The sequence below is a fragment of the Vigna radiata genome, chromosome 8 (genome assembly GCF_000741045.1).
Source record: "Vigna radiata var. radiata cultivar VC1973A chromosome 8, Vradiata_ver6, whole genome shotgun sequence".
Taxonomy (NCBI): Eukaryota; Viridiplantae; Streptophyta; class Magnoliopsida; order Fabales; family Fabaceae; genus Vigna; species Vigna radiata.
In genome coordinates this window covers 26,296,978-26,309,301 of record NC_028358.1, presented here as the reverse complement: position 1 = coordinate 26,309,301, position 12,324 = coordinate 26,296,978, and the positions used below count along the sequence as shown (strand labels likewise).

The window sequence follows — 12,324 nt, the reverse complement described above, 5'->3', positions numbered from 1 at the left end:
GAATATTTTTGAGGATCTCAGAACTAGCAAAGACCTCTAAAAAGAGTATAGAAACAAACCCAGAATATTTTTGGAAAAGAGAGAAGAGCTAGAGAATAAAACTCAGAGAAGAGAAAAATAAGAAAGAATGATTTTGGTGTGTTTTGGAATGGGAGAAAAGTTCCCTATTTATAAAGTTAGGAAAGAATCAATTTAAATAAAAAAAATTAAAAACATTAAAAACCATAAAAATAATAACTTTAGAGTACTTAAAATTTTTAACCATTGCTTATTAAAACTTTTTGAATGTTGCAATTTAATAAAATATTTTTACCGTTGCCAACAACATCGTTAACTTTTGCAATATCATTATATATTATAACATGTTAATCATAGATACCTAAAGTTTCTTGTTAATAATATGGGTCATAGCCAAATGTGTTTACTCTATCATGCATTACGTTGCAATTTTCCATTGCAAATAGTATTTTTATTAATTATAGTTCAAGTACGATATGGGGAATCAATTTGATTATAATCTCAATAGTTTATACCAAAATTCATACCACTTGACTTCATGATTTTCATGTTGGAGTGTTTTTTCTGCACCCTCCTATTTTTCTTCTTGCAACTCCATAAGATTTTATATTCCCGTTTTACCCTTCAATTGAATTATATTAAAAATTCTAATTCCAGCATTCGATTAATTCACAGTACCGCTCTTTATCTCCTTCCATCAGCACCAGAAGCTTTAACTGCGTCGACGTGCGTCACTCTCCGGTCATCCCTTTCAGAACATCCTCTGATGAAGCCGTGTTGGCGTAATGGGTAGTGATGAGATTGAAGAGTACTTGGAGTTGTTGGGGATGAATGGCATGAAGGAGATTGAAGAGTAATTTTGCAGATTCGTTTATCAGAAAAAAATAGATATAAACAATCCTATTTAAGGAATAAGCTCAAGTGGTGTATGTATAAAAAGTTGGGTGTATAAAAAATAATTATCCATTGGGAGTTTTCATAATATGGGCAAATTTTCATGGTAAAAACAGCTTTTGAAGGGTATTAGGTTTGTTAAAGTATAAGTGTACGAAAAAATAGAACTGTCAAAATGGGTCACAACCTACAGGTCAATTCAGCCCACCACGGGTTTGAGTCGAATTAGGTTTGAAAAAATTGTATTTTTTTTATGGGGGTTAGATTTCAACCCGGCTCATTTAAACTCGACTCATGCGGATTGAACCCGTGGTAGGCCAGATTGGCCCGCCAACCCACCTACCTAATTTTATTTTAATTTTATAAAAAATATTTATTATGTTTTTTTGCTTGAAAAAATTATTTAACTTTCCTATTTCCAAAATTAATTAAACATATGTGAATTTTGAGAGTGAAATATCTTTAGATTTGAATTACAAAAAGTTTGTAATTTTTTTATTTAAAAAAATTGTAATTAAGTGAGCCAGTGAGCCAACCCGTTTATCTACCAACCCGTGGTAGGTCGGGCCGAGTTTGAACTTTTCTAGAAATGAGTCGGGTTGGATTGACTCACTAAGTGACCAACCCGTGGTGGGTCAGATTAGGTCGGGCCGGATGACCCGTTTTGACAGCTCTATGAAAAACAAAGGTATAAATAACAAAATATTTAATTTACAATTTAAATAGTTTTTTTCCTTTTTAAGGCTTGTCTTTTTGTAATCCATAAATTACCTTTTTATTTATAAGGTTTAAACCCTTTTTTGGTCCCTAAGTTAAGTTCTGATGTTCAGTTTAGTCCCCGCTTTTAAAAATGTCAACCTTTAGTCCCTATGATATGAAAAATGTATCAAATCAGTACTATCCGTTAACAAATAACAAGTTTTTCATTAAGTGATTTGTTGTTCATAACACCTTTGGTTAACAAATCACAAAATATTGGATACCTGCTATGAAAACTTGTGATTTATTGTTCATTAAATGCTGTCAAACTTGTGATTTATTGTTCATTAAATGCTGTCATGAGGACTGATTTAATACATTTTTCATATCATGGGACTAAAGGTTGACATTTTTAAAAGCGAAGACTAAATTAAACATCAGAATTTAACTCAGGGACCAAAAACGGGTTTAAACCTATTTATAATATCAATTAATATATATTTTTTGTTTTTAATTTTTAAAAACATGTAAATGATAATTCTATTTTCGATGTTATTCTTTCTTTTAGTTCAAGTGACACATATTGCCATGTAAATATAATAAAGAATCTTATAAATATTTTGTTAAGGTAAAAGAATTACTATATTACTTAAAATTAAATGAGTATCAATTTAGCCTTAAAACTATCTTATTTTATTTTATTTTAAAAGTGTAAACAAATATGAATTGCTGAATGAGAAAATGATCACACATAGTTTAACATCAGTACTTAGTCCTCCTATGTTTTTATACACACAAAAACTAGAACAAATTTTTCACTTCTTTATAAAATAAAATTAAAATGTCCCACACATTGAGCATTTATACTATTTATTTTTTTATGTAAATGACATTTTTAAATCACATGACCATTGTTAATTTAATACTTGATGCTGTTGTTATTTATAAAAGTTTGACAGTGGCCATGTCAACTGCTTCTTAATAGTTACGACATTTTGAAAATTTAGAGAAAAGATTTAAAAAACAAAATGGACAGGGAAAAATTTACGGATATGCTTAGAAAAAATAACAAAAAATGGAAGAAGCGTCCTCCAAGTTGACAATTTTAAAAAAATAATTACTCCAAAATTGGGAGGCTAAGATCCATGGTAAGGTAGAACTGTTAGAAGGGGCGCTAAATGAACAAGAGAGTTCAAAGTCACGACACATGAAGATTTTGAATGTCAATTTGTAGTGTTCTAAGTTTTTTCTCAACATTTGATAATTCTTCTTGAATCTGTACTAAGTTGTTAAGTCTATTCTGCGCTTCATCTCGGTAAGGTTCGCTAAGGACTTTCACAAAGGTATTCAAACTTTCTATGGTTTCAGTTAAATCCTTTTTCATGGCTTCTTCGAGTTCATATGCCAAGTTATCTGCCTTTCTTTTCACCTTATCTATCACCTTCTGCCTGCGACCAGGGAAAGTTGATATAGCTAGATACCTGCAATGGGCAATGTCAATCCAGACATTTATTAGCAGCTAGTGAGCAAAACCATCATGCAACCAACTAGAATTATCTTTAACCACCGTATGAAGATTTTAAAAAGAAAATCACTGCATTGTCAAGAAAACAGAAATCTGTGACAGCGAAAGAATATTTAAGTGTACTTCCAACACCAGCTCATTGTTATATATATATATATATATATATATATATATATATATATATTACAAAAGAATGTAGTAAACTGATCTGTTTGTGAATTGTTATGCTTTATATACATATATAGAGCAAAAGATACTGTGTTATGATCGATGATTTTGAAGCAGGTTAAAAGTCTTATATTCTGAGTTGAACCATGAATGTTCATGTGCATGTTTCAGTAACGGATATTCTGATAAGGGTCTAAGATCGAAGTCTTATCAATCACTATGCATGCACACGTTTTTGAAATAAAATCAGTGCAATCAGAAAGGAACTCTAACTGAATACATTACCCGCCAGCTGAACAAATACCAAGAGCAAGAAGATCTTCCAAGGTGGTTTGCAAAACAGATGTCAGTAGCGAAGCAGATAAACCGGCCACACCCAGTTGACCAAGAGTCCCTATGATCTAAGTTAAAAGGAAAACATTTTTAGATCAAATTGGCTTAATAAGAACAGCGATAACAATAATAATAACAATAACATGATTCTAGAACTCAAATCTCAAAGAGAAAAAAAAAATACAGTATTTACAACTCGGGAAGGTACAGAAATGATTCACATTAGTATACGGATTGCAGGATCAACACAGACTAAAGAGAGCAATTTGCAGAGATCACAAAAATTATCACTAATTATAACTACATGCCGTATCACAGAAACTATTCAAGGGACAGCTTCATCATTTGAGGCATTGCAAAATTATAATAAAAATGAAAAGACAACAGCAACATGACAAAATAATGTAGTTGTGAAACTTATTTCTCAACTTTTGAACATGCCTATGATCAGTCATGTAGTTGAGGCTTTCACAACAACTGACTAGCACAGTAGCACTACATTAACGATAACTCTTTCTGAATAGCCAAGACATCCCTCAAACTCATTGTCATAAGTTGATTTAGCTCTTCCACAAAATTGTATTTCACACAGCAGAAAGTCAATCATGCTATCTCCAAATGATTGACACTTAAAGGCCTAACATACCCCAGTGGTCATTTCAGGTAACCTTACCTTGCATAGGCAGAGACTGTTTCCAAAATTAAACTCATGACCAGCTGGTCACCAAGACACAACTTTACCATTGCATCAGGGCTCACCACCTAATCATTGTCACATTTAAATGAGAAAAAACAAGAATTTTTCCAGATTGCTTTTAGTGTGTATAGTTTCATGAGGCAAATAATGAGAATTGATTTTATCTCAGTTTGACCAGAAGTGATATAAAGTAAGTTAGAAATTTCACACCAAACCACTTCAACATAAAAGCATCCAGACAAAAACCACTTCACTTGAAAATCAATTTTAACTAAAATCAAATTTACTAAATCCAAACACACAATTGTGGAATTTCTATTTAAAATGCATGCCCCTAGTTCCACATAAGCTTGGCTAGGCCCCCAAGTAACTGGCAATATTTCCCAGGTATTTTTAAAATTGATTCAATTATGTTCCTCTATCAGTTTGTGGTTTAGTCGAGGTTGCATGGCCATTACACTATGCTGATAAGGAGATGGAAGAGATCTCTTTTTTTCTTTTATTGACACGATTGTATCCTTGCTCGTATGAACAAATCCACATTAGTCATTGCGTTCAATTTAAGGCAGTCTGATGAATAGGTGCATTTGTTTCAAATCATGTGAGCAAAACTAAAGCAAATGAAAAAAGAGGACCAAAATTTAACTTATCTCAAACAAGGAAACCAAATTGCACTGAAAGGACTTACTGAAAAAACCAGGTATAAATTATTTTACAAAGAAGTCCAAGCTTACCATTTCCCGTACTTCTTGCTCAAATGCCTTTGAAACTGCACTGCTGCTGAAATTGGCAATCACCCGACTACCAGCTTGATCCACTTTCTTTTGCAACTGGTTTGTCTCAAAATTCATCTGATTACTTTCATGCCTCAACGAGGGCCACCGTTTTTCAAAGGAATCCTTGTATAGTCTCCCTTGTAGGGTATATTTGGAATATAACCAATCTTCATATTCTTGAAGTATTTTCTATGAATAAAAAGAAAAACTATTTTAGCATAACATACCCACCTAACTTCTACTCACAGCATCTATGTCATTTGATGTCTTGGTCCTATTGGGGTTATACCAATCAAAAATAGATGAATAGTTGAATTGAACCAAACTATTCTAAAAAGCAAGAGTAAAAATCATCAGAAAATGATTAGGATTAACTAGGTTCGATGTCAAACAACATGGTAAAAAATGCAAAACCAAAACTATAATCCTAAACAGATTAAATCCAGAAACTAACCTGGACAGCTGAGACAGCAGGGCCAATAATGTCGTTCTGAATCTTTGAGGTAGTGGGCATTGCATTTTTTTCTCCTTTGAAAGCGTATGAAGCAATAATATCAAAATTTGCCAATTGCAGATTAGTTTCAGCAAGCTCAATGATGCGTGATTTTGTAGTTTCAATCTGATAATGAGTACCAAGGCATATTCAAGAACATAGGCATCAAAAGAAAATCAAATTGGCCCGAATTTAAAAAAATTATAAACATCTTATAGCATACCAAAGACACAGTTTGTCTCCTCCAAGAAAGGCTCTCAATTTCCATATTCAAAGCAAAATCATTTACACTATTAACAATGTCTTTCACTGCAGCCAAATCCTGCTTGGCATATCGATAGTCTTGTGTCACAAGTGTTTCACATGCAGATATTAGTCTATCAGCAATTGAAACAGGTGTTTCAAGTTTGAGCCTCATTCTGTCCATTCCTGGGATTGTTGACCCATCTAGAAAGCTATACAGGAAGTTTTCAAGTTCAAAGAAGCTGTTGGCACCATAATGAGAATCAGAGGTTGACAGTTCTTCATTTAGCTTCCCAACATCGGAGGTAGCTATAAGTTTTGATTCAAGAGCTGACCGAGCAGATACAGGATACAATATGACATTTTCAGTGTTCAGCAATCTCTGTATGTTGTCCTTAATGAACGACATTGCTTCCTCAAGCTGCATTGAATTTTACAAAAATAATTTAAACCTAGTTCAGCAACTTCACCACAAAAGAACTTGTTGATATAATATCAGTATGCCAATAACTAAAGAATAAAACCACAACACATACCTCTTGATTATTCTGATATATGTCAACTTTATTCAAGACAAAGACTGCTTTCTTCTTCCACTGCTGAGAATATCGAAGAAAAGCAATCTGAAAACAACACAAAAAACCACACATGATGATCCTGCCTGACCAATGATAACAAACACAAAAGTAAGAAAGTATGCCCCACCCACAATGACTGACCATACCTCACTTCCAGTTAAAGGGCGATCAGCAGAAATGACAAAAAGAAGTAAATCTGCACGGGGTACAAATTCCTCAGTAAGACGCTGCTGTCTCTGAAGAATCACATTAGTTCCAGGTGTATCAACAATGGTCATCTGTTATCAAACAAAACAACAGCTGAGCGCATTCCAAATTTCTGATTGCTAGCAGAATATAGTAGTTAGAGGGGATAGTAAAATATTTAAATCTTGAAACACCTAAAGAACAGGAACAAACCATAATGAATTGACTTACTTCTTTAAGAATTGGAGCAGGAAGGTAACAAATATATTGGCCATCTGGGTGTCTTTCACACCTTTGTTGTTCGATATCTAAGTCATTATATCGTAAAAATGTGATCTCATTAGTTGTTGGAACAACTCCCTCTTTGAGATATCTTTTTCCAAGAAGTGCATTAATCACAGTGGATTTACCAGAGTTGAATTCCCCCTGGTAATATCAAGATTTTAAAAAAGAAAGACAAAAGGTGAGATGTCAAGATTGAAGCCTATTCAAAAAATTTATATAGAAAGCAGCTGATTTTGGCATTTCATTCAACTAATTCCCTTTTGAGTTATAATTGAAATATTAGAAAAAACTACACAGGGGAACTGGATAAATTGTAAGAACAAACCATACATATATCATTGTTCCAAGTAGAATGTAGAATAATAAGAACAGAGAACGCTACCACAAACAATACGAAAAAAAGGCTCCCCTGAAGACAATAATGTCTATGAAGTTTGTGAAGATAGAAGAGACAACTACTACCCATAAAGCATAGATAAACAGTTTCGGAAATGTTTATGTAAGAAGGTTATCTGACGTTAAGGTGAATTAAAAGTAGAAAATTCTCACAACAAAGAGCACTTATTAGTTAAGTAGTTTCTATCTAGATGTATTAAGAGAATATTTCTTTTTGAAATTTAGAGCTAATACCAATGTATATTCCAGGAACCAGAATTTGTTGAGATTCAGCACACAATTACCACTATAACCAGTAAGAACGGCTCATCAATTTGAGAAACCGCATCATTAAGAAGTGAAACCTCCTCCATCTGTCATTTGAAAACAACCACAATTCAACAAAAAGTAAACAATATACTGGTCAAAACACTGAATAATGAAAAAAGAATTACTTCAAATACCAAATTTTTTAATTAAAAGATCACCAGAGGTGCAGCCTTCTTGATAACTTCAACAGCTTCATTCAACACCAATCTCTCTGTTTCTATTAACTGTTTCTCCCTATCCTCCAGCTTAACAAACCCAGCCACAATCTCTGTCCCACTCTGAAAACCATTATCATTCAATTCAATCTCACTCACATTCCCGTCATCAGTACTTGCATACACAGTACCAAAAACTTTGTGCAGGAACTCATCACCATACCGACCAAAATTTGCCAAACTTATAACAAAACCGCTAGCACCAAGGGCAAGCAGACTTGACATGTCAGCATAAGACAAATTATCTTTTCCACATGAGACAAAAATAGGTATCTTCACACTCTCACGCACAGAACCAACTTCCCGACCAACAAGCTGCAGGTCACCACCGCCATATATAAGAAAATCAGCACCTTCTGATTTAGACGCATTTATTGCAGCATCGACAGTGTGGACAATCCTAGCAACCAATGGAAGAACCACCAATTCAGATTTTGAATCCAGCATCGTACTCCTGGCAACAACAGTGGGAAGACCTGCACAAAATTATATTCAAAGATATTTCAAATTAAATCAAGCACTGCTAGCCAAAACGACAGAAAGAGAATTTATTATAGGTTCAACACCAGCACGAGTCCATGGTCCTGATCAATTTCTAGTGACATCTATCGTGTTTCATTCATTCCTTCTTCGCAAATTGAAAAACTCAGGTAACATGTGGAACGTAAGATAGGCATCGACATGGGTGGAGATTAGGGAATATTGGCCCAAACTTACCAGAGCTATGCAGGTCAAGTCAGGATATTTTGTCTATCAGTGAAAAATAAAATACATTGAAAAAATAGAAAATATTGAAAGAAAAAGGAAAAAACAAGACACCATAATAAAATGAAAGAAAATTAATGAATAATTAAAAAAATCAGAAATACAGTTACACAATCATAATATTGCACAACATAATAAAAAGTATAAAACGGTACAAATTTGAATGGTTGGAGTCAAACTGTGTTCCATGTGCCCAGATCCACTACTCGAGCCTATATAATTGGGTCTGCAGCTTTAAAACCTAAACTAAATCGATGCTGTAAAAATCTTCTAAAAATTAATTTATTCAGCTTGTGAAGAATCTAATATCAATTTTTCTTTCTATTTTTCTAAATACAAATCCTGACTGGAGATGATCCTCCAAACAGACGCTGTACACTAATTTCCGGATTAAGTAGAGAGTTAAAAACAACCTTGATCAGAGAGCAAAACCCCACTAGCGGCAGCGGCAGCAGCAATATCGACGCGCTCGGTGACGAGCAAATACGCGCGATCTTGAAGCAGCGATTTCAAGGAGCATGCAGCTTCATAGAGCTTGCCACCGCTAGGTTCATTGCTTGAAAGAAGGACAATTCCAACCCACTTGGAGACGGCTTTGTCGATTAAAGCGAAGGCGTGGTTGTCGGCGGCAAGGACTTCGTCGGAGTCCAATTGGAGGACGAGAGTGGGGACCTTGAGCTCGGGGCGCTTGTAGCCGCCGGGAAACAGGGTCCGGGGCTGCGGCGGGTCGCTAGAGCTGAAGAGCTGGCGGTTGGATTGGGAGGAGGAGCCATTGGAGAGAGAATTGACTGGAGACGCACGTGAGAAGCGGTGAGGGAGAGAGTAAGGACGAGAGAAGAAGGTGTGGCGTGGAATGATTGCGGCGACAAAAGAAGAAGGGGCTGTGACCGAACAGGGTACCATCGCATGAAGCGGTTTTCGGAATTCAACCACGAGAAGCTAGATTGCGCGTTCCGTCACTCAAATCTCATTCGTTTATCCTCTCTTTCTCAATAACCACTATCTACATCACCCTCATTTCTTTATTCACCTCCATTATTTTATTCAATAACTTTTATCCAAAAAACTATTAAAATTTGTCAAAAACAAAATAATAAATTCAACTTTCCTAAAACCTTTTATTTTTTTATTAATTCAAATATTTTTTATAACATAAAATAATGTCCAACTCAAACACGCATGAATTTAGCGTGTAGTGTGTTTGATTTACATTTTACTATCTCTCAGTTATTCAATCATTAAAATATATTACTAACATACAATTTTAATGGATAATATATGTAAATAAATTTCAGCCGCAAAATCAAACACTTCTCTCTCTGAAACATACGTTGGTAGAGAGAAATGAGGATGGTGGTTGTGAGTTAGCTTTATCTGAAACTGCTGGTTCTCACTGTCTGAAAGGCAGAAAAGTTAACGACCAATGGCCACCATTGCTTCTTCCTCATCCACTGTGCTCTTCTCTGCATCTTCTTCCAACCTCCTTCCATTTTCACACCCTTCTACTTCGCGCCTTTCTTTCTCCTCTTCCCTTTCCTCCTCCTCTTCTCTATCAATTTCTCATACCTTTTTATCACACACTTCTTCAACTTCTAGACACTTTGTTAACCACTCTGCGTTCACCATCAGTGCCAGTTCTGCTGAGAAGAAGAAGGTGCTCATCGTGAATACCAACAGTGGCGGGCATGCCATTATTGGCTTTTACTTTGCAAAGGAGCTTCTTGGTGCTGGCCACTCGGTCACCGTGCTCACTGTTGGTGAAGAAGGCTCAGACAAGATGAAAAAAACTCCTTTTAACAGATTTTCAGTTAGTGATCGATGCTTAATTTTAATAAAACTCTCTTGTCTTAGACTTATTCATGTTTTCGGGATTTAGCTACTTGCATTGAATGAATGTTACGTATTCCAACCACTGAGTCAAGATTTAATTGTATTATTTGAGAAACAATCAGGAAATTGTGAGTGCTGGAGGGCGCACGGTATGGGGAAATCCTTCTGAAATCGGAAGTGTTGTAGGAGGGGAAGTGTTTGATGTGGTCTTGGAGAACAATGGCAAGGATCTTGAGACCGTGAGGTTTGTTGTGTTAATTCTTGCTCTCACATATCTGCAATGATTGACTTTTAGGCATCATAAATATCATCAATGTTACTTTTAGGCCGGTGATTGAATGGGCTAAGAGTTCAGGTGTCAAGCAATTCTTGTTCATCAGTAGTGCTGGAATCTACAAACCGACAGATGAACCTCCACATGTTGAAGGGGTATGTTGAATATTCTTATATTCGTCATCATCATCAGTATTTGTAAAACCATTATGGCAATGCAATTGCATAAAATTGAAGTAGCATGCACTGTGGAGTAGGATGTTGTTAAAGCTGATGCTGGTCATGTTGTTGTGGAGAAATACCTTGAAGAAACTTTTGGAAGTTGGGCAGCGTTCCGACCACAGTACATTATTGGGTCTGGCAACAACAAAGACTGTGAGGAGTGGTTTTTTGACAGTAAGAACACATTTCTTAAAATCTGCCATGCTTCAACATCTACTCTTCTCTTTGTAAAAAGAAAAAAATAAATAAATAAACTGTACACTGTACACTGTCATAATTGCAGGGATTGTTCGGGACAGACCTGTGCCAATTCCTGGCTCGGGGTTGCAACTCAGTAATATAACTCATGCTAGGGACTTATCCGCGATGCTTACTCTAGCTGTTGAAAACCCAGACGCTGCTAAGGGTAGCATTTTCAACATCGTCAGTGACCGTGCGGTGACTCTGGACGGAATCGCCAAACTCTGTGCTCAAGCTGCAGGGCGCCCTGCTAACATTGTTCATTATGATCCAAAAGCTGTTGGAGTTGACGCAAAGAAAGCTTTCCCTTTCCGCACCTACGTAGCTTCTAATACCTTATCTTCTGATATACTTTAAACCTGATCATAATGCATGGAAACACCCTATTTCTAACAAAAATAACTATTTCGAATGCCTGTTTAACAGCATAATACATAGCTATGAATTCTTGCAACAAAGACCTATTTATAATTCTCTTTCAGTCATTTAAAGATCCTGTTTGCGTATTATGCAGCACTTCTATGCAGAACCCAGAGCAGCCAAAAGTAAATTGGGATGGGAATCAACCACAAACCTCCCAGAAGACCTAAAAGAACGGTTTCAGGAGTACGTAAAGATTGGAAGAGACAAGAAGTCAATCAAGTTCGAGGTAGATGATAAGATTTTAGAGGCATTGAAAGTTCCTGTGCCCGTGTGATCAATTCATATCCAAAATGTATGAAACATATATCAAACAAGATTGTAGTATGATCTTTTGTCCCTTAATTTCAATTACGAGTTAAGGTAAAAAAGAAGAAGCTTATGATGATTTTAAGTAGCTCACTTAGTATGTCAATTACATTTCTTTTGGGTATATGGAGTTGAGTCTTCTCTTTAGCTGGTCTTTAATTGATAGTCTGTAAATCCAAGTCCTATTCATCAACATAAGTTGGTGGATACCTGTCAAAGGTCCTCTAATACCAAAATTAGTTCGGTTTATATTATAAGAACAATAAATGCGTAAGTAATGTGTAACCTATTTCCTTACCTCAAACTTCTATTTATAAATATTGTGATGAACTTTTGACTAAAGTCATCCTAATTACGACCTAAATATGGCTAATCGTGATTAAGCCTTTAAGAATGATGGTTTTAGGGTTGATCTTCTCTAGCTTGATTGTTTGGTCTCCACAGTGTTAC

At 35.4% G+C, this 12,324-nt stretch overlaps 2 protein-coding genes across 3 annotated transcripts; one reads left to right on the top strand and one right to left on the bottom strand.

Annotated features, from left to right (window-relative positions):
* Positions 1 to 2,687: 2,687 nt before the first annotated feature.
* On the bottom strand, positions 2,688 to 9,622 carry LOC106772267 (probable transmembrane GTPase FZO-like, chloroplastic). Of its 2 annotated transcripts, none has more exons than XM_014658554.2 (11): positions 8,994 to 9,622; positions 7,759 to 8,291; positions 7,576 to 7,644; positions 6,842 to 7,036; positions 6,571 to 6,702; positions 6,383 to 6,469; positions 5,827 to 6,267; positions 5,565 to 5,729; positions 5,069 to 5,299; positions 3,590 to 3,705; positions 2,688 to 3,092 (listed from the first exon to the last, which is right to left on the bottom strand). In XM_014658554.2, exons 1-11 carry the CDS (start codon positions 9,481 to 9,483, stop codon positions 2,810 to 2,812), a joined length of 2,742 nt encoding a protein of 913 aa, XP_014514040.1. In that variant the 5' UTR covers positions 9,484 to 9,622; the 3' UTR covers positions 2,688 to 2,809. The 2 variants fall into 2 exon arrangements, with proteins under 2 accessions (XP_014514040.1, XP_022640394.1); XM_022784673.1 differs by having other exon boundaries at positions 8,382 to 9,132.
* A 256-nt stretch (positions 9,623 to 9,878) lies between these two features.
* LOC106769689 (chloroplast stem-loop binding protein of 41 kDa a, chloroplastic) lies at positions 9,879 to 12,021 on the top strand. Its single transcript, XM_014655410.2, has 6 exons — positions 9,879 to 10,387; positions 10,533 to 10,654; positions 10,737 to 10,839; positions 10,941 to 11,079; positions 11,189 to 11,466; positions 11,660 to 12,021. Exons 1-6 carry the CDS (start codon positions 10,004 to 10,006, stop codon positions 11,840 to 11,842), a joined length of 1,209 nt encoding a protein of 402 aa, XP_014510896.1. The 5' UTR covers positions 9,879 to 10,003; the 3' UTR covers positions 11,843 to 12,021.
* The last annotated feature ends 303 nt before the right edge of the window (positions 12,022 to 12,324 follow it).

What these genes read in the sequence shown, in the direction of transcription:
- LOC106772267 (XM_014658554.2), bottom strand. Translation starts at nt 9,483, where the DNA reads ATGGTACCCTGTTCGGTCACAGCCCCTTCTTCTTTTGTCGCCGCAATC. An exon ending in GGTTTTGCTCTCTGATCAAG is followed by an intron (nt 8,292 to 8,993) that starts GTTGTTTTTAAC and finishes AATTTTGTGCAG; the next exon opens with GTCTTCCCACTGTTGTTGCC. An exon ending in TATATCAGAATAATCAAGAG is followed by an intron (nt 6,268 to 6,382) that starts GTATGTGTTGTG and finishes AATTCAATGCAG; the next exon opens with CTTGAGGAAGCAATGTCGTT.
- LOC106769689 (XM_014655410.2), top strand. Translation starts at nt 10,004, where the DNA reads ATGGCCACCATTGCTTCTTCCTCATCCACTGTGCTCTTCTCTGCATCT. An exon ending in AAGGATCTTGAGACCGTGAG is followed by an intron (nt 10,655 to 10,736) that starts GTTTGTTGTGTT and finishes TGTTACTTTTAG; the next exon opens with GCCGGTGATTGAATGGGCTA. An exon ending in TGAGGAGTGGTTTTTTGACA is followed by an intron (nt 11,080 to 11,188) that starts GTAAGAACACAT and finishes TCATAATTGCAG; the next exon opens with GGATTGTTCGGGACAGACCT.